Below are 20,876 nucleotides of genomic sequence, written 5' to 3' on the forward strand. Positions count from 1 at the left end.
TAACTGACCTCCCAGGGCTTGTCCAAGGTCACAGCAGGTAGTGACAAGGTTCCCACCTCAGGCCTTCTGCTGTCATCAAGGCCACAGGGCATCTGCCCTGATCTGAGCCTGACCAAAATGGGGCAGAGGTTCTTGGCTTGGGGCCCTTTCCTCCGAGAGGTGTGGCTTTTCCTGCCTGCCCATTTTTGGACCCTTACCTGCTCAACGCATTTTATAGATGAGCCAAGAGTCGCTGGATAACAAAGACCAGCCAGACAAGAGATGCTCTCTTGTCTGCTCTCTGAAGCTGCTCTCTGAAGCTGGTCACGAGGTGGCAGCATGCGGCCCTGTTTCGCATCCTCTACTGCCCTCTGGTGGTTATGAGAAAATATACCCAGGGGCTGGCCAAGGAGCATTTGGGAAAACTGAGGCAGGGTTGTCACCTGCGGTGGAGGATACTCAGGGGAAGAAGCACGCTCAGTTGGTGTCCCACGGTGGCCTTGGGTTGACTGGCCATTCTCCAGCCTCAGTCGCAGGGAACAGGTCTAGCTACTATCGTCCTTGGCCTTTTCATCAAGGTGACCAGTCAGTGGAGGAGGGTGTGGAGGGTGCCGGTGGGTGCCTTTCGGCCTGCAGCGGCCCCAGGGAAAAAGCCCCCAGCCAGGTCCCTGTCCCCAGCACACGGTTCTGCCACAACCATATCCTCCTCTGTGAAATGCAGAGACAGAAGAAAATATCTGAATCTGTGAAAACAGGGAGAAGGTAGGTGGTAGCTGGGGCCTGGCCTGTACCTGAGCCTCCTTAGCCAGACCAGGCCTCAAGTGGGGAAGCCTGCGCTGGGAGACACAATCCCTGGGCTGAGCAGGAAAGAAGGGGCAGGGAGCATAGGGTGGAGATGTGGGCGGTGAGACCCTCCCCTGGCCACGGCGTCACGGACAGCTGGGTGGCAGGAAAAGGCTGTCTGTGAAGAGATGGGAAGAGGGACAGGGCTGCAGGGAAGGCCCTCCCTGGGGGACCCACAGCCCTGCTGGCCTAGTTCCTATCCTGCCCGAGGGAAGACTGGGATCCGCAGGCCCGGGTCCCTGGAGCAAAGGCCTTTGAGGACTTAAGGCCTGACTGATTCAGAGGAACAGTATTCTGGACACAAGGGTGGCTCTTGGAGGTGGCCTCATGCCACAGACTGATGTGGCCTCCAGCCTTGGCTTCTCTCCTTCCTCCCACAGGAGAGGCACTTCCAGGAGACAGGAAGGGGAGCTGGCCTGGCCAGTGGGCTATGGCTTATCCATGCAGCGAGCACTCTGCAGCTGTGAAGAACAAGCCAGCGTCACATGCGCTGACAAGGACAGAAGCCTGTGACGGGAACGAGAACAAGCAGGTAGCAGAGCAGCTCTGCAGGAGAGACTGAGGCCACTGCTTCCAAACGTTAGGCTGTTTTGCCTCCAGAATGCTCCTCAGGCCTCTTATTTCAATGTCTGCCATCACAAGGCACATGAATTCTTTTTATGTTTTTTAAATGTTTATTTTTGAGAGAGAGAGAGAGAAACAGATTGCGAGTGGGGGAGGGGCAGAGAGAGAGAGACACACACACACACACAGAATCGGAAGCAGGTTCCAGGCTCTGAGCTGTCGGCACAGAGCCCGATGCGGGGCTCGAACTCACAAACAGTGAGATCATGACCTGAGCCGAAGCTGGACGCTCAACTGACTGAGCCACCCACGTGCCCCAAATTATTTTTATGTTTAAAAAAAAAAACTAATAAAGAAAATAAAATTTTAAAACTCTCCTGAGGGGGTCTGGGGGAAGGGGTTGCCCAGTTGCCCCGGCAGGGAGAGCCCAGGGAGTAGAGTTCTGCCCACTAGCCACCTGTCTGGCCTGGGGAGGCCACTGTGCTCTTCATTTGCTGAGACCAGGGGAATGGGGACCCCCGACCAGGGTGCTCTGCTCAGAAGGGGGCGCCACTCATTTACCCCCCCCCCCCCCCCGCCCCCAACGACCATTGCTCCTAGAGCTGGCTTCTCCCTCTAGACCCCTTGTTCCAGAGTCCCCTACCTGTGAAGTCGCAGGCCTGGGACTGAAGCCTGGGTGCCCACCTGCCTCAGAGGGCCCTGAAAGGGACAGTGTTCTTGGAACCTTCTCTCCTGATGTGTAGAGCAGGATGAGATCCGTCCAGCCCCTGCTCTGAGCCCGGTGTCCTTCTCCACACTTGACCTGCACCTCCCCATCAAACCCTCACCACCTCCCCTCGAGGTGGAGACTATCATTATGCTCACTCGACAGATGAGGACACTGAGGCTCAGGGAGGGGCGCCACAGCCCCAAGTCCCACGGTCAGCGAGGGGCAGAGCTGGACCCATGCCCTGGGACCCCTCAAGCCTCCCTGCTGCTTATCCTGTGGTGGCGTGCCAGGGTTTATGTGACACAAAGCCTGCTAAGTCCTTCACCCCAGGCCTGACACCTAGAAGGCACTGGACAGATAGCAGTTACCACCAGGGCTGGACACGGCCTCCTTCTGAAACCTCCCATGCAGCATTTCGCCACAGATCTCCACGACAGACGCAAACCTTTTCTTTATTGCCAACATGACACAGAGTCTCGGGGGCACTTGGGAAGGGCAGGAGCCAAGAGGAGCCAGGGATGAAATCCTCTGCGAACCGGACTATTCCCACTTCCCTCGTCCAGGACAGGAGCCCGACCCAATCCCCACCCACAAGGTGTGGACACAGCAGCCACTGAGAGCCCCCGAGAATGGCTGAAAGTAGGGAGGCCCAGGATGGGAGGCAGGGGTGGGCTGGCTCCTTGGGGCCAGCGTGCCCCTCAGGGGGACTACGAACAGAAATCAAACCTGGGTTTTGTCCCCCAGCGTCCCACGGCCTCAGCAGGTGTCCAATGCTAGAACGTTGGGGCTGGGGTGGGGGCAAGATGCAGAATGATCCTGTCCCCCAGCGCACCAGCATCACCAGGTGCTGACCCCATGGTCCTGGTCCTGGCAGCTGGTGTCTTCTGCTGTCTCGCACCCCTCCTGGGACACTCAGGTCACTGGGGGACCTCAGCAATGGCTTTCTCTACCCGCAGGTACCAGGGCTGGATGTGGGTGTGACGCATCAGGTCGTCAAAAGCCTCCAGGCCCTCCATCACGCGCAGCACACCGTATACTGCCTGGGGGTGGGTACAGAGGGGGTGTCCAGACCTGCCCTGTCCTCCACCAGTTGTGTGCCCTGGGGCCCGTCACCTCTCCTCTCTGAAAGTGCTCACTAAACAGCCAATTTTGCACTTGGGGCTTTGAGTGAAGTGTGTGGGATTTCTATAGGTTTTGTCTGCCCTTCACCCACACCCCACATCTGGGCAAGAACCCTCACCTCCAGAGATTCCTTTGGGAAAATGTGCTGAGGAGAGGGGACCCCCCCCCCCTCGCCCCCCAGCCCTAAGACCCGGACCTGGCAATCAACATATTCCACCTTGGCTTGAAGGACGGCTTCAAGGCTTGGCATTGAAGCCAGACCAACAAGACACCGTCCCGGGACTTTTGCTGGGTGCAAGCTTGGAGCGCTGGACCCAGGCCTGCCTCAAGCTAAAGCCAACCCCAAGGGGTTGAGATGAAACAGGAGAGGCTGAGACCTAATACCATTTGGGCCCCTTGATCAAGCTGGGCCTGAAGCCCACCCCTCCTCTGAGCCTGTCAGTTATGTAAATCAAGACAGTTCCTTGCAGGGAGCCAGGTGCCTCCGGAGTGGGAGAGCTGTTGAGATGGAGGTATTGCCTACATCCGGGCTTTCTCTGCCCAGACAGGCCCCTCAGGTCTGGGCACCCCTGCCACCACCACACTTACCAGATCAGCCAGATTTGGCTGCTGGCCCCCCATGAAGGGCCGGTCTTTGCCCACGGCTGCCACCCACTTGTTGGCAGCCTCATAGAGGTCCGCACGAACATCATCCTGGAGGTGGTGCCTGGGTGGGGAAGGGGGAAGTCCATCAGGGGAATTCCAAACCTCAGCCCAGGTTGCGACAGCAGCAAGGCTCGCGGTGGGGGGGGGGGGGGGGGGCAGGGCTGCTCCCCCGAGGGGCATCACCCCTGCAAAAATCAGTCATCATCTGTCCCAGACAGGGAGGCCGTGGGCAGAGGAGGAAAGAGACCCGACCACAGAGAAGGAAACAGAAGAAGGCAGAAGGCAGGCACCCAGCTCTGGACTCTGAGGCCAGTCCTGCTTCCCCTGGGGTGGTGGAGGCAACTGGAAGTTCTGAGTTCGAGTCCTGACTTGGTTTATAGTAGGGACTGAGAGACAGCAGGCCACACACACACACACACACACACACACACACCCCATCATCACCTGCTCTTAAGCCTCTTGCTGATGAGGTACATGGCAGCTGCACCCATGTACTTGGCCACGGCACCCTCCACTGTCCCGAACTTGCCCTCCCTGACAATGTAGTCGAAGGAGGCCAGGGCCTCAGCAGGAGTGCGGTACACGTTGGGGGAGATCAGGTGCACCAGCCAGTCATCTGCCCACTGCCGCCACTTCATCTCCTCCCTGTGGACAAAGTGGGGACAGAGGGCAGGCCAGGCGGGCTTTTAGGAAGCCTGGGGCCTGGGAGGCGCGGGAGCAGGTACGCTGTCTAGACCGCGCAGCGTGCGGATGGGAAGCTGAGGCCTGAGCAGGAGGTCCTTAAGGAGACTCAGCCCTGGCCGTGGCCCCAGCCCTCCTGGTCTCCCATAGTGCTCCCCCCTTACAGTGTCTCGCTCAGCCTGTCCCCTCTGGGAAGGCCCCGCCCTTGCCACCTCCTGGAACCTGCGCCGGCCTCACTTACGTCCTCGCCTCCTTCCCACCGTACATTCGCTGGGCCTCCTTCTCATCTAGCATGAGCCAATACTTGTTGCAGAATTCGGTCACCTCCTTGCCCTGGTCGTTCACGGCCTTCATGGGTGGATAGTAGGTGATGATGTCTTCCAGGGGCTGCCTTTGGGAGACGACATCCAGAGTCTCATCCCAAGTAGTTCTTCCTCCGCGGGGGCTGAGCCATGACCTCCTCAGGGTAAGTATCTACCCCAGCCTGACCCAGCTCCGGGATGGAACCGGCACCAACCCGCAAAACTTTCCACCCTCTCGTGGGTGCCACAGGAGGTCCTGCAGCAAGAGGGACTTGGGGCAAACACCAGAAGCACTTCCCTGGTGGAGGGAGACGTGCAGAGGAAAGGAAGGGGGTATCTCAGAGTAAAAAGCCCATGGCTCATTCTGGAAACCCGGGCAGCAGCCCTACCCTGCGCCCCTGTAGGAACCCAGGTGAGGCCTCCCTGGAGATGAAAGGGATGAAATGTGACCCCAGACTGGGCCTCTGAGGGGCTCCTTACCCCGACACCAGATAGGTCTTGAGAGCGCTGATGATGACCGAGGAATCGTTCAGTTGTTGCTGAAGAACGAGAGGTTGGTTTAAATTGGGGGCGTGGGTAGGGGTTGTCTGGCCACCAGCAGGGTCACCAGGGTCCTCTTAAAACAAACCCCCAGGCATTCGAGGAAACTGGTCGGGGGGAAGCTTGGCATTGTTTATATCCATTCCTGGGGGTTCGTCCCCCAAACTGATGTCCACGCTGAGCTTTCTCCTCCCCAAGGACCTAGTCCCCATCCTCAGGGAGGCCCATCTTGGGTAAGGGAGGCCCAAGTGTGACTGAAGGGAAGGAGGGTATGGGGAGGACCTAACATCTTGGACCTCCCTACTTGCCTGTCCGGCCTCCCAGACAGTGGGGGGCAAGGTGGACTCTAGAAGCTACAAGCCAGGAGCCAAGCACTGTGCCAACCATTTCCTACCACCCAAGAGTATCGTCCTCCTTTGATTAATGAACAAGCAAGCCCAGAGAGACTAAGTGGCCCTTAGTCACACAACCAGGGAGTGACAAAGCCCCACCCTGAGCCCACACCACCCTGATTTCAGAGCTCACTGTTGAGTTCTGTGATGCTCTGCCTCCTTTGGCCCAGCTGGTTCATAATCCTCAGCAAGGTCCAAAGACCCCACATTTTTCCAGAGCTGCACAGCAGGGCCTAACTCGGGGGTACTCCAGGGAAACCCAGGACATGGGGGGTCGCTCCCTGAGGCTCACCAAGCTCTCTCCTTCCTGGGCCAGCAGGATGGGCACCTTCCTGTAGGAGGAGAACTTGATCTCGGCCCTGCGCACGGGGTTCACTTCCACCACCTGGTAGGGCAGGGCGTGGAAGTCGAGGAAGGCGCGGACCTTGCTGCAGAAGGGACACGTTTTGTACTGGTACAGGGTCAGCTGCAGGCGGCTGGACAGGGAGAGCTGGGTGGGGAGCAGAGGGAGGAGGGGCTTCTGAAGCCTGGCGCCCAGGCCCCACCCCCAAGCAAGCTTTTCCCAAGGGAGTCTTCTCGGATGACTTCTAGGGAACATCAGGAGGAACGGGGATAGGTGGCAGAGAGAAAGGGAGGCACAGGGAGGTGGGGAGCAGGCTCGTGCAGTGGGCAGTCCAGCCTCAAGCGCCCATCCAGCGCCCCCCCCCCCCCAAGGTAGGAAGTATGGGGAGGAAGCATCTTCCGGTCTCTGTTCAACATTAGATACCTCTCCTCTCCCTCCTATCCCAAGGGGACATCAGACATTCCCAGGTGTGCCACCCGAGATGCAGAGCAATTGTTTCAACTTGGAGTGCCCACCGCCACTCCCTCAGCCCAAGGGACTCTGGGTGAGGGGGCGGAGCCCAGCACTTGTCAGAGTGGGGTCTAGCTCAGATCTCCAAGTGGGGAGGGTTGTAGCTGGGTTTCGGCCCTGGATCTGCATGTTCCGCAGCCCCCGGTGAGCTTTTGCCGCTGCATATTCATGTTGGAAAGCCACAGCGGCAGTCCACCTTCCTCACCATTCAGATGGGAAACTGCAGCTGGCCAATGGGGGTGGGCAGAGAGATACAGAGAAGGCCACTCCCCTCCCACCATCCTGCTCCCCTGGGTCCAGAAAAGGGGCATCTGTGGATGGATGGTGGGTGCCACAGCAGAGAAAGGCTGTGTTGGTGATGTGTATGGAGCACTGCGAGGGCAGCTGGGCCACCACTCGGCTATGGGACACCTCCCTGTCCCTCTCTGTCTCCGGGGGCCTAGAATCTAAGGGTCATCGGCTCCCTAAAAACACTAACACTAATAAATACACAGCTTTAGGATCTGAAGGCAGTGGAAGGGTTTAGGGAACGTTTATTACTTTCCAAATGACAAATGACAAAAAAAGCATGGAAAATAATAAACTCCGCAAGCTTTCTTTCCCTTTCTTGTGATCTCCAAAGCTTTCCGTTAAAAAGTCTAAGAACACGTTAGAAAACGACTTTAGGGCAAAGACAACAATTCTAGTTAGCAGGCATTAGTAGCGACCCCATTTCACGGATGAGGACGCTAAGGGCTCAGAGACTTAAAACCAAGTCAGTTGCCCAAGGTCACGAACGGACGGAGGAGGCGATACCTGACCCCGCCAGAAGTCCCGAAGTTCGTTGCTGCCCCCCAGCACCCCCACCCGCGGCTCGATCCGGCCCGGGCTTACCTGCGCGGCAGAGCGCTCTGCGCGGAGGTCCTGGGCGCGCAGGTGCCACCGCGCGGTGTGGTACAGCCCCAGGACGCCCCCCAGGGCCAGCGCCGCCGCCCCCAGCAGCCGCGGGCACCCCTTGCGGGCGGTAGCAGCGGGACCCGGGCCTCCTGCCGCTCCTGCGAAGCCGGCCCGGCTCTGCGCGGGGAGTGCCGACTGGAGGCGACCGCCCAGCCTCCAGGCCAGAGCGTGCGGGACCGGCCACAGCGCCCGCGCAACCTGGGCCATGTTCGCTCCGCCGGCGCCGCGGGCGGGCGCGCGAAACGAAGACCGCCGGGGCTCAGGCTCCCCTTAAAGGGACGGGTCTCCGTCGCGGGAGGGTTGCTAGGGGTGACAGTGACGCCGAGCGGGGAAGGACAACTCTGGAGGGAATGGGCTTGCGTCCCGGGCGCCCAGTTTCCACGCACCCATCAGAGCCGCTCAAACACACCCTGGGATGTATGGAAGTCGCTAAAGGCCCGGCTTCTGAACATGAGATATAACTGGTCTCGGTGGTGACCCCGAGCCGAATGCAGGAACTCGCCGTGTGGCCTTCGGATCCCAGGGTCTTCCGGAATGTGTGTTTATTAACTTCTACCTCATGCACCCAATCGAAAGATACTGAACCCTTCAGAGTGTCAGAAAAAGGGCCACAGCATTGGGTCCAGGAGGGCCGCGGAAACAGCCGAACCGGACTTGGTGCCCCAACTCTGGCTTTTTCTGCCCTCCCGCGCTGCTGCACGGTTTCTTCTGCGTCCCGAACCATAAATTCTTCCATACACGTAAGGGGCCTTAGAAACCACGTGTCTCGGATTTCGCCTTTGTGGAGGCGCCGGCTCACTGACTGACCCGTAGGTCCCCAGCGGCCGGAGGGGCTGAGTGGAGGCTGTCTCTGCCCCTCTGCGGGGCTCGCTCGCCATAGCTGAGGGTCCGGCCCCCCAGCACCTAGGCTTCTCGGCGGGCAGCCCCGGATGGCCCCGCCTGGCACCCGGGGGAGGGGCGGGGCTTGAAGAAGACGCTGCCATCCGAAAGGCGGGTCACGTTGTGGGCGGGGAGGGGCGGAGTCTGACGGCGGGGCGGGGACAGAGCTTGGCTCGCGGGAGAAAGCGCGAGAGCTGGGCTGCGGCGGGACAGAACGCTGGGCGTGAAGGGCGGAGTCTGGCGGGAGCAGGGCGGGGTTGGTGCTGCGCGGACATGGCGGTGTGGTGGCGTTCCTTCGCCTGATCTCGCTCTCCGCGCTCCGCGTTATGTCAGGCGCCCCCACTTTCCGCCCGCCACCGGCTGTCGGCTGCATGGTCGCCGCGGCACCGGAGCCCGCGATGTCGGGCCCCGACGGGGACCTGGGCGGGCCGGCGGAGGCGGGCGCGGAAGGCGGGGACGGCGGCTTCGGGGAAGCAGGTGACTCGGAGGGGCTGCTGACGCGACCGTCGCTTTCTCAGGGCTGCCTCCTTGGGAAGGGGAATCTGGGCCGCGCTGGGGGCATGGAAGGGACCGCAGAGCCCTCCCACCCCGGATTCATAATATGACCCAGAGTGCATTCGGTTTTCAAATGTCTAAGAGAAGAAGAAAATGATTCTCATTAACTCGCGGATGTTTTAATAGTAGAAGACAGGTATTCAAAACTAATGATTGGCCTTTCCCTTATTTTCCTTCTACTTTCTTTCCTTCCTTCTTTGCCTCTTGTTGTTCCACCTTTTAAATGAGGGGGGATTGTGACAGGAGGAGGTCATCCCCTATCATCTGGGTGGGCCCTACCTGTCATCACGAGTGTGCTCAGAAGAGAGGCGAGTGAGATTACACACACAGTGGAGAGAAGGTGATGGGAAGACAGGCAGAGGTTGGAGCAGTGGGGCGGCAAGCCAACAAAGGCCAGCAGCAACCAGAAGCTGGAAGAGGTGGGGAATAACCGCCTGGAACATCCAGAGGGAGTGCGACCTTGCCCACGCCTTGATTTGGCACAGTGAACTGTTTATTTTTCTTTTCTAAGACTATTTATTTTGAGAGGGGGAGAGAGCAACGAAGCGGCAAAGAGAGGGAATCCCAAGCAGGCTCTGCACCATCAGCGCGGAGCCCAATATAGGGCTCGAACTACTGAACTGTGAGCTCATGACCTGAGCCGAAACCAAGAGTCCACGTTTAACCTATTGAGCCACCCAGGCACCCCAGCACAGTGAACTTCTGATTTTCGATTCTGGCCTTTGGAATGTGTTAATTTAACCTAAAAAGTTCATGGTGATTTTTTGCAGTAATTTGATGATTGGGAAATAAGCATCCTCTCCAGAAGATCCTAAAAGTAGGAAATTCACTGTTTGGAGAGGGTGCTCTGGAGAGAAGGTCAAGGGTATGGCTAAACAGGAGACCAAAGGATGTGGGGGAAGAGGTGGCCCAAGATGGGTCTCCAGGGGCGTTGGAGGGAAGGTGGCCCAGGACAGGGAGATCCAGCGGCATGGGGAGGTGACTATCTCAGTCTCTAACAGAATACCACAGACTAGGTGGCTCATAAACAACAGAAATTTATTTCTCAAGGGCAGCATAGGGACTAGAGTCCATGATCTTGCATGGGGACAGATTGGTGACTGATATCGAATCACACTGTGTTGTACACATGAAACTAATGTAACATTGTGTGTCAGCTTTACTCAAATAAAAATTTAAATAAATAAATTTATTTATTTATTTATTTATTTATTTATTTATTTATTTATTTATTTATTTTTGAGAGCGAGAGAGTGTGAGTGAGCAAGGGGCAGAGGGAGAGGGAGAGAGAGTGCAGAGGGTGGAGCCCAGAGCGGGGCATGAGCTCACCCGATGCATGGGGCTCGAACTCACTCATGAACCGTGAGATCATGACCTGAGCTGAAGTTGGATGCTTAACCAACTGAGCCACCCAGGTGCCCCTCGAAAATGTTTTTGAAATTTATTTCTCACAGTTCTGGAGGCTGGGAAGGCATTGCCACAAGGCACTGGCAGATTCAGTGTCTGGTGAGGGCCGATTCCAGGGAGGCACCCAGACCTGTGCTCTGTACTCTGGCCTCTGCAGAGGATTCAGTGCATGTTCTCGGCATTTCTTCCACCCCCTGCACCAGCCTCCTGGCCCTTCACCCCACTCTCCACTGATCCCAAGTTAGCCCCTTCTTTTAAAGCTGGACGTGCTCTCCCTTGGGGGTGTGGCCTTGTCCTTACTGCCTGTCACAACCTTGCTCATGACCCCCTTCCCCAGAGGGAGAGGCTCAGCCACAGACCTGATAAACGAAGCACTGGGATGTCCACCGCAGACCCTGCCCAGGGCAGTGGCCTCTAGTCCCCACTGTGGTCTTCATAGGCCCTCTAGCCTGCATGGGAGTTCAGGTCCTGGAGTGAAAGGCAGGAGTATCCAGCTAGGAGGCGTGCTTGGGCCAGGTACCTAAGGCCCAGACTGACAAGGCCCAGACGTTGTATGGCAGGGCCCGCTCCCCACTGCCCTGTGGGCCCAAAGGACCTTTGCAGAGGGAGGAACCCAATGGGCATATTATGGGAGAGGTAGGGAGGGACTGCCTTTCAGAGCCTTTCCATAGGCACGGTCCCCAACCGTGGAAGGGGCAGGAGCCGGGAGATCCTTGAGGGCCCCTGGTGAGCCCTAGTATGACAGGTGAGGCGTGGGAGTTGGAAAACTCCTGAAAACTAGAAACTCAAGCCAAGGCTCTGGAGGAGCAGGCCTTCCCCCTCCCGTGTGTTTGGACCTGCAGTGAGCAAGGAGGGCTCACCGGTGGACACCAAGAGTTCCTGCTGCCGTGACTGGCCTCCAGGGGGCATCTCCTTTGGAGGCTCCTCCCAGGTGCGGTCCTGGGCTCTGAGAAGTCCAGTTGTCCCCTTCCCCCGGGGATGGCCTGCCCAGCCTTCAAGCAGGGGAGAGAGGACTGCTTGTGTCTCAAACATGGACTGGGCTGGACATTGCTCAGTCTTACAGAAACCAGTCCGAGGGGTTGGACGGGATTCCTGAGGTGCAGGAACTGCCAGAGAGCATTTTGCTGCTCCCCTGGGTGATTAGACAAGGGGTGGGGCCTGGGCATCTCTATGGGAAGACAGGCCACTGCAGTCCCTTGGAGCCTCTCCTCTTGGGTATGTGGAGTGGGGAGAACCACCTTCCAGAGACAGTGCGGAAGGTCTGGAGCAGCTGGAGTTCTCCTGGCTTCTTGCCACAGAGAAACCTAGGTGTGGATGCCTTTTAAGTTTCTGCTATACTGTAGAGACCCAGAGGTTGGGTTAGAAGGCCCAGTCCTGGCCTCTCCCAGGAGGGGCTTGGCCCCAAGGCTTCTGTGTAGCTTGTTATAGGTTCACACGGGTGAATAGTGTGGCCTTCAGGGTCCTGTCTACCCTGGAGCCCTTGGAGTTGGCCTGAGTCCACACCATGGTCCTCCGCCATCCCTCTGAGTGCTGAGTCTCAACTGACATGAGGCGGGTGTGCATGTTGAGCTGACCCTCCCCCCACAGCCCTGTTGGACTCTGAGGAGGGGAGGCAGAACTCTACCTTTATCCCCAGCCCAGCCTGCAGGACTCTTCCCTTCCTAAGGCTAAATGCAATGGGTACCCCCAGCTGGTCCCCACCCCTCCAGCTCCAACCAGCCCAGTACCCACATCTTGTTGGCTGGCATTGACCATAGCTTGGCTTGATCTCTGGCCCGGCCATGACCATGACTGTCCTTGGGCCCCCACAAAGTATGGTTGGGATACTACACACTGCTCAGCCTCAAATCCGTGGACAGGCCTCATCCCCTTCACTCTTCTCCCTTCCCTCGGCTCCTGGGCTGAGCCAGTGGAGGAGGACAGAGGCAGCTAGGTGAGGAAGGGGTGATAAGATGGCTATCACCAGGTGTCAGCTGAGGCCAGACCACACAAAGATGAGAACAGAGAGACAAGGCCAGTGGGCCCGAGATAGGCCTGGAGCCAACACAGAGAGAAGAATGGGTTTGATCAGAAACTCCGAGATGGCCTTGTGTAGAGACACCCTGTGTGTGTGTGTGTGTGTGTGTGCGTGGCCTCCGTTAAACAACAAAAATTCACCTGAGTAATTTGAAACATCAAATTGGTTTTATTGAATGATTCATGAGTCAGGCAGCATCCCATCTAGTAAATAGAGAGAGAGGAGCTTTGTTGAGCTGCAGAAAAGGAAAGCTTTTTTAAAGATAGAGAAGGAATAGAGAAAAGGAAATTATTACCAAAGAATCCATTGTTTTAGGCAAGGTTACCCTCCTATGGGAAACGGGAAGCGTCTATCAGTAAGTTTCATTGTGCTGACCAGGAAATTCCATTCCTACCAGTTAAAGGTTACATGGTGGGGGCAGGGGGACCGAAACTGCAGTGAGATTAGGTATTAGGTCTTAGCTCGCAGAGACGGGGCCCTTAACATAAGTGAATCCATTTTGGGCCTATGGTTTTCTTTTCAGCACCTCACAGAATTTGCAGGGCAGCTCTCTCTCTCTCTCTCTCTCTGTCTCTCTCTTTAAAATTTAAGTCCAAGTTAGTTAACGTATAGTGTAATAATATAGGAATAGAATTTAGTGATTTATCACTTACATATAATACCCAGCGCTCATCCCAACAAGGGCCTTCCTTAATGCCCAACACCCCGCCAGCAACCTTCAGTTTGTTTTCTGTATTTAAGAGTCTCTTATGGTTTGTCTGCAGCTGTCTTTACAGAGGGGAAAACTGGCAGCGGGTGGGCAGCACCTAGGAGAGTCAGGTTTCAAACGGGGGCCCATGAGCTGGGTCTTGTCCCTTCCTGCACCTGGCCCTGGTTTTCTCAGGCTGCAGACCGGGCCCTAACCCCTCCTTAGTTCATACCCTGGCAAGCAGAGGTGTGAATTAATACCAAAGGAGCATTGGCCATTCTACCTCATGACATTTCAAGTCTAGAATATTCTGTCCAGTGACTCCTTGGTGATCCAGAGCACTGCCTCTCCCCTAGTTAGGCGCCTGGGTGGCACAGTTGGTTAAGCGTCTGACTCTTGGTTTCGGCTCAGGTCATGATCTCATGGTCGTGAAATGGAGCTGCCCGTCGGGCTCTGTGCTGACTGTGTGGGGCCTGCTTGGGATTCCCTCTCTCTCTGTCCCTCCCCGGCTTGTGCTGTCTCTATCTCTCTTGAAATTACTAATTAAACTTAAAAAAAAAAAATTCTCTGGAGCTCTAGCCGTCTACATCTAGAAGTCATGCAAACTCAGAGATACCTTCTAAGGTCAAGGAGAGGAGCAGGGGTGGAGTTCACGGAACTGTAAGTGGAGATGACGGGGGTGGGGGTGGCCACTGGTGCCTTCGAGGGCACTTGGGCTTTGATGGCAACATCATACCCCAAAGCTTTGCTCATTCTCACCTCCTGCCTTCATCACCCTGACAGGCCTGAGGGGGCAGGGATCCCTTGGGGAACTTTCTGGCTTCAGGGAGGTGGAAGCCATCCCCTACTCACCACCTCAGTACCCCCGGAGTCCCTTCCCTCGGGGCGCACCACCCAAAGACCATGCTAGGGGAGCTGGTTCCTCCGTAGCAGGTGGAAGAGCCCCTGAGATCCCCGGGAGTGTCATCTGAGGCCAGTGAGCCCTCAGGACAGCCTCAGGTCAGGCATTCTCTCAATGCTGGCCCTCTTGGTGACGTCTAGGAGACACTGCCCAGGGTCTGAGACCCATCGCTCCCTCCATGGACAGCCAAGCCCCCATGAGGAAACTGTTTCCCTCCAGGACAAAGCTGGGATCAGCCATGGCGAGAACACTTCTGGGGGCCCAGGTATAAACCCCTGGGCTCCACAGCCAAAGACTATGGCCGGAGATGGCAGGTGACCCCTCAGTGACCTCTCAAGGATGAGGCTGAGTCCTAGCACTCACTGTGACCCAAGGTCCCCGGTGTCCAGAGCAGCAGGGAGAGCCCTCCTTGGGGCCCCAGCCCCTCACCCCTTTTCACGTAGTGAGGATGCACGTCCCCCATTGTCCTCCCACAGGATGGAACTGGGACTGTAGCCTCAGAGCTCTGCTCTGTCAAGCTGTCCCATTTCTGGCTGGCATGCCCAGCTTGGGGATTCTGTCCACTGGGCCCCCAGGAGGGACCAAGTCCCTTGGGAGCCAGGTGAGGTCTGGGTTCACCCTACCAATGAGGCATGGAGATGGGGAGGGGCTGACTCCAGATGGGAATGGTGGGACTTTGAACCTGACAGCCAAGAAACAATTCTTGAGACATCTTTGGTGCACAAAAGGTGATTTGATTAAAGCACAGAGACGAGATTCTAGGGCAGAAAGAGCTGCATGGGGTTGTGAAGAGAGACTGGTTAGATACCATGGGGTTGGGGAGATCAAGTCAAGAGAAGTTTCTAAAGGGATTTTCCTATGATCAAGAGACAGTAGGGAATTCCTGGAGAAATATTATACTCCATATTTGCCTCAAGAATTTGTCAATGAGCTACAGATCATAAAGAAATTATCTCCCATTTCCTTCTTGAAAAAATTTTTTTTTAATATTTATTTTTGAGAGAGAGAGAGAGAGAGAGAGAGAGATGGAGTGAGAGCAGGGGAGGAACAGAGAGAGAGAGGGAGACACAGAATCTGAAGCAGGCTCCAGGCTCCAAGCTGTCAGCACAGAGCCCGACACGGGGCTTGAACACATGAACCATGAGATCATGACCTGAGCTGATGTCGGAGGCTCAACCGACTGAGCCACCCAGGTGCCCCAGTCTCCCATTTCCTTCTTGCCTTTGTTCCCCGTATAACTATGGAGAGGAGGGTGATGTTCAGGGTCCAGGAAACTGAGTATAGGTTTCTGGAAATTAGGCCACTGATAAGATTCCCTTTTTCTCCTAATTTACCAGAACATAGGTAAACTGATGGAGGACTGTGATTTCTATCACATAACCATTTGATTTCTTTCCTTTCCTTTGTTCTTGGGCAGCCAGGAGTGCCTGAGGAATGTCACACAGATCCCACCTGGGATGAGAGGCATCCTATCATGTGCTTTGCCCTCGGCTTGCCTTATGCTCCCTCATCAGGAACACTCCCCAGCAGGCTTTTGGTTGTGGGGTCAGGGAAAGGGTGTCTCACTTTGTGTCAGGGCCTGGGGTGGGTCCCTGGGAGGGCCAGGAACTGGGCTCTATGAACAGCACAGGGTACACTCTGTCCGTCCCTACCAGGAATGTCCTCTTTCAGCTGCCTTCCCTTCCCTTCCCTTCCCTTCCCTTCCCTTCCCTTCCCTTCCCTTCCTTTCTCTTCTCTTCCTTTCCCTTTCAAGACCCACAAAGCAGCATGGTTCTGTTGATGTGAGCATTCTCTGCTTTGATCAGGTGCAGGAAGGGGACCCCACTGCACTTACGCCATCCTACACTTGGGCCAGAGCAGAGAGGCTCCTGGCAGTCAGAGATGACAGTTGGTCCAGATCGGAGACCCCTGACCACACGCAGTGCTAACCAGGGGGAAGAGAGTGTGGAGGGACTCACTGTCCCTGCCACAGATGTGGAGATATGGGGAAAGCCCCCTCCCTACCTCCCAGACCTTCCTGTCCCTCATCTTGCATAATACTGACCTGGGGAAAAGAGCAGAGAGCTTGCCAAAAGTTTAAGCATGATTTGCGGGCAATTGCCTCACCCTTCCTGGATTTGGCAAAGGATAAGTTGCTCCACCCTGGGGTAGCCGTTGCCCAGCAGGACCATAAAAGGGGCCCTCCGGAAGCCTCCTCACTCACCTCCTCTTTCAGCTGATATCCAGAGTGGTGCCAGCTTCCTTGGCCCTGAAGTCATGGCCCTAGGTCTCTTGTGGGTAGGCCTTGTCCTGCTGGGGGCCCTGCAGACCCAGGCCCAGGACTCCACCCCAAACCTGATCCCAGCCCCGCCTCTGCTCAGGGTCCCTCTGCAGCCTGACTTCCAGGATGAGCTGGTAAGAGGCCTGGGGAGTGGGGGGCAGCTGCAGGGAAGCTCCGGGAAGAGTGTGAACAGAGGGGAGGAGAGGCAGGATGGGCTCAGGCTTTAGCTCAGTCTACCCTCGGGTCCCCTGATGGAAGGCACACCCCATGCCCCAATCCACACCCAACCTTGCTGACAAGAGGGTCAGCTGAGCTGACTCCCCAGGTCCACACTCTCTTCCAAAATCCCTGCAGTCCTTGCAAGGTGGGAAAACCTTCAGGCCCTCTACATGATGAGGAAACTGAGGCTCAGGGAAGCCAGCTGGCCACTTGCCAAGGGGCACCTTCTCCCTGACACACTCAGGGCTCCCTCCTGGCCTAATGGCTCCTGCTGGCTTCATCAGCCCAGCCTGTGTGGCCAGTCTGGGTCCCAGCAGCCCAGCTAGAGGGGCTTCTGGTTCTGGGCCAGGCTGCCTAGAGGTGCCTGCAGGGATGGAGCAGGAGGGCCCCCTGGGACTGCTCCTTGCCCTGCCTATCATCAGCCCCCATTGTAGTTCCAGGGGAAATGGTACGTCGTAGGACTGGCAGGGAACGCATTTAATAAAGAAGAAAACAGCCAGTTCAAGATGTATGCCACCACCTACGAGCTGAATGAAGACAACAGCTACAATGTCACCTCCACCCTGCTCCGGTAAGAGCCACCACCTCCTATGGGAATATGGGGGGCCTAGAGGGCTGCCGTGGGGGTCCAGGAGTCAGACTGATGACATAGCCAAGGGGTGACCAAAGCTGAAAGATGATCATTCATCCTACCGCTGGGTACTGGGTCCCTGTATTTATTCCTTCTTTCATTCACTGGATCAACATTTCTCGGTCACTTCAGCATAGACAGAAGACAGTCCTGGGAATGGACACAGACCATCATCAGGAAACAAGACAAAGAGAGAATAGGTGTCCTAGAATGGGAGGAGGGTCACTGGATCCAGCCTGGGATCCACCTAGGGCTTTGTCAAGAGCTTCCAGGGAGGTGGTCTGTGGGATGGGCCTTGAGGAACCAACCTGCATCAGAAGGAGGCCTGGGACCTTCGTGGCAGGGCTGTTGGACTGAGTCAGAGAGAGCCACTTCAAGAAACAGCAAGCCATTGCATGGCTGCCCTGAGCAGCAGCTGATGAGCGGTATGGAGGGGGTGGTGACCACAGTGGCAGAGGCCTCAGGTACTGGTGAGGAGTGGGTGTGGCTGCAGCAGGGAGAGGAATGATGGTGTGCAGCCCAGGAGGCTGATCAGTCATAGGTGGGAGGTGACCAGAGCAGGGGCAGATTAGGACCTAGAGAGGGGAGGCAAGGCTTACCCAGCTCCTCTGGGTTTCTGGCTCTGGCACTTGGGGATGGGACTAGAGCATCGGTCATAGAAGGAGCAGAAGGGCAGGTGTGGGGAGATCAGCTCTGCGTTCCCAGGGGACCAGATGGGATGCAGCTGAGAGGTCAGGGTTGGCCCAACAGCTAAGGGAGTCTTTGGCATCCAGCAGACTGGAGCCTCTGTTGATTCCCCCAGGAGAGGTTATAGCGGGAAGCCACAAGATAGGCATAGGGGACAGGGGACCCCTGGGTGGCTCAGTCGGGTAAGCCTCTGACTTTGTCTCAGTTCATGATCTCACAGTTTTGAGTTTGAGCCCCGTGTAGGGCTCTGTGCTGACAGCTCACAGCCTGGAGCCTGCTTTGCATTCTGTGGCTCCCTCTTTCCCCCCTCCCCCACTCAGGCTCTCTCTCTCTCTCTCTCTCTCTCTGTCTCAAAAATTAATAACATTTAAAAAGTTTTAAAAAAAATAGGAGACAAATACCTTGGGTAAGGGGACAGTGTAGAGGAAAGTCCACCAAGGGAAACAGCCTCAAAGATGGAAGGACAGCAGGTGCAGAGGGAGAGTCTGAGCAGCTCAAGTGGCTCAGGGCAGAGTAGGCAGGGACAGGCAGGGATGGGCTCAGCGGGGAAGAGACAGGCCCATCTGAGGGGTGGCGTGTGGGCCTCCTGCTGTGGCAGGATGGGGTGTCACCCTCTTACCCACACGCCTCTTGTTCCACAGGAACCAGCGCTGTGACCACTGGATCAGAACTTTCCTCCCAAGTTTCCAGCCAGGCCAATTCAACCTGGACAACATTGAGCGTGAGTCCTGAGTGGAGTGGGTCTCTGGGGGCAAGGACCTCACTGCCCCTCCACACAGATGCCAAACAATGGAGACAGGGGAGGAAGCAATAGCTCCCTCTCCCTGGCCAGGGTGGGCTGATCCCTCACTATCCACCATGCAGGTTACCCTGGAATTCAGAGCTACACTGTCCGAGTGGTGGCCACAGACTACAACCAGGTTGCCACGGTGTTCTTCAAGAAAGTTTACAAAAACCGGGAGTTCTTCAAGATCACCCTCTATGGTGGGTCTTACCCCTTCTGGAACCTTGCTCTTGGTCATGCTGGGAGAAAAGAGGCCCACAACACCCAGCCCCCAAGGTCCCCTTCACTCTGAGCCCTGGGAGATGGGAGAGGGGTCTTTCCACAGACCCCTCAGGAGGGAGGGGTCTGAGGCATCATTCACGGGTTCCACAATATTCATGGAGCTTTCGCCAGCCACTCACCAGCCATCTTGGCCACAGGGAGGACCAAGGAGCTGACCCAGGAGCTGAAGGAAAACTTCATCACCTTCGCCAAATCCCTGGGCCTCACCGATGACCACATCATCTTCCCAATCCCCATCGGTAATCAGCAGCTGGGGAGAGAAGGGCACATGGGGACTGTCCAGGCCTGATGTTGCCTCACTAGGGAAGGGGGGAGAGGAGGGAGGCAGAGCCCTGCTGTGGTCACTGGAGCTCCAGGAGCCACTTTGGGTTCAAGAAGACCCTGTCACACCCAGGGTTCTGGTTCCCAAGTTTCCTCCTTCACAATAGCTCAGTCCTGCCCACATGAGAATTACACATCTGGGGCCAAGCTTCCCCAGTCTCCTTGCCTGGCCATTTCTCCCTCTTCCTCCTCCCTGCCTGACCTGTTTGTCCTGGGCCACCTCCTCCTTTGCCCTGGGGCTGGCTCACCACTGACTTGGCAGGTGCCCTTGTCCTCAGGCAGCCCAGTCTGGGCAGGTGCCTCCCCAAGGCTGAGGGTGTGTCAGAACTCAGCAGGTAAACAGGCAGAAGGCTTGGTGCCCAATCAAGACCACGGCTGGGCCTCATCTGCCTCCTTTGGAGAATGGGTGTCACCCAGGTCTGCTAGTCCTCAGGCCTCTCCCCGAGTCCCTGCCCCATCATCCAGCCCTCTGCTGTACCGTCTATGAAGGGAAGCCCCAGAACTTCTGTGGCTAGACCAGACTGAGGCCCAGGGTAGTCCAGGGGAAGTGCAGGGGCCCTGGAGGTCAGGGACCACCCCCCCACACCCTTGTCCATACTGACCCCTCTGTCCCCCACAGATCAGTGCATCGATGAGTGAGCAAGTGTGCGGTAAGTATGGCTGCAGAGGGGGCTGATGGGAGCCAGGGTGCAGCTGGGGGGTGGTCCCAGGTCTGCCTTTGTCCCACCTGCCCAGCACTGCTGCCCTCTCTATTCCCTTGACTCCCTCTCAGGTGCCCCCGGCTCTGTTTACTCCATTGATCTCCCTCCAATCTCTGTCCAGGGCACCACCTAGCTGTCCCCACCAGCCTGGACGCTACTGAAAGATGTGGAGACCCTTCTCACTGCACAGCTCACCATCTGCTCCCCAGGCTGTCTTGCTCATGGAACCCCTCCTTGTTTGCTAAATAAACATGTGTCGCCTAGTCTCTAGTCTGTGCTCTTTGACCTCTGGGCCCTCTGAGCATCACTCCCAAGAAATGTGGTTTCCAGAAAGGGATTGAGGCCACAGAAGCAGAGTCCAGCTCTGACTGAACCCTTCTAGCTCCCAACTCCAGGCCCAACCCCAGACCAGCAGGAGTTGTCACTTGCCCCTGCCTTGTAGCACACTGCCTGGGCACAACTCACACCCATTTTCAACCACCTGCAACAGGTCCAATGGCAGAGGCCCAGGCAGGGCCAGGCAGCTGGGGAGAGTTGGGGGGCCGAGGTGATCTCACCACCACTTAACCAGTGATGAAGGGTGATAGGGGTGGGGTGATGGAAGGGTCTGGAGCCAAGGGCCAAGAAAGAATTCTTGAAGATGTACTTGGGTCAAAAATGTGATTTTATTAAAGCACGGGGACAGGACCCACGGACACAAAGAGCTGGACTTGGGTTGTGAAGAGTGACTGGTTATGTTATGGCCTTGGAGGAGGTAAAGTCAAGGGAAGTTTTAAAAGAGATTTTCGATGCTAAAGAAGATTTACAGAATACTGGAGGCCTAGCTATTGTCAAGCTAAGGTATTTTTCCCTCTAGCAAACATCAACATTAAGACAGTAGGGAGTTCCTTGAGCAATGTTCTTCTCTGCCAGCCTCACGTATCTGTCAACGGGCTGCAGGGTATCAGGATATTTAATGTTACCTGACATTTCCTTCTT

At 56.6% G+C, this 20,876-nt stretch overlaps 2 protein-coding genes across 6 annotated transcripts in view; one reads left to right on the forward strand and one right to left on the reverse strand.

The window, feature by feature from the left end:
- Window positions 1-2,522: 2,522 nt before the first annotated feature.
- On the reverse strand, window positions 2,523-7,805 carry PTGES2 (prostaglandin E synthase 2). Of its 3 annotated transcripts, none has more exons than XM_043565972.1 (7): window positions 7,504-7,805; window positions 6,070-6,267; window positions 5,326-5,384; window positions 4,785-4,934; window positions 4,307-4,507; window positions 3,806-3,923; window positions 2,523-3,135 (listed from the first exon to the last, which is right to left on the reverse strand). In XM_043565972.1, the coding sequence occupies exons 1-7, from the start codon at window positions 7,771-7,773 to the stop codon at window positions 3,013-3,015; spliced, it is 1,119 nt and encodes a 372-aa protein (XP_043421907.1). In that variant the 5' UTR covers window positions 7,774-7,805; the 3' UTR covers window positions 2,523-3,012. The 3 variants fall into 3 exon arrangements, with proteins under 3 accessions (XP_043421907.1, XP_043421908.1, XP_043421909.1); XM_043565973.1 differs by having other exon boundaries at window positions 6,070-6,162; window positions 7,504-7,804; XM_043565974.1 differs by lacking the exon at window positions 6,070-6,267.
- Window positions 7,806-16,172: 8,367 nt separating this feature from the next.
- The window catches only part of LOC122474812 (neutrophil gelatinase-associated lipocalin-like), a 73,074-nt gene continuing 68,370 nt past the window's right edge, over window positions 16,173-20,876 (forward strand). For 2 of the 3 annotated variants that reach the window (XM_043565976.1, XM_043565977.1), the window contains exons 1-5: window positions 16,173-16,407; window positions 16,927-17,063; window positions 18,452-18,531; window positions 18,675-18,794; window positions 19,014-19,115. In XM_043565976.1, coding sequence (XP_043421911.1) covers window positions 16,270-16,407; window positions 16,927-17,063; window positions 18,452-18,531; window positions 18,675-18,794; window positions 19,014-19,115 — 577 coding nt within the window. In that variant the 5' untranslated portion in view covers window positions 16,173-16,269. Of the gene's footprint in view, window positions 16,408-16,926; window positions 17,064-18,451; window positions 18,532-18,674; window positions 18,795-19,013; window positions 19,116-19,816; window positions 19,848-20,019; window positions 20,162-20,876 lie in introns of those variants that run through there. The other variant, XM_043565975.1, reaches the window with a different exon arrangement.

Source organism: Prionailurus bengalensis, chromosome D4, assembly GCF_016509475.1.
Source record: "Prionailurus bengalensis isolate Pbe53 chromosome D4, Fcat_Pben_1.1_paternal_pri, whole genome shotgun sequence".
Lineage (NCBI taxonomy): Eukaryota > Metazoa > Chordata > Mammalia > Carnivora > Felidae > Prionailurus > Prionailurus bengalensis.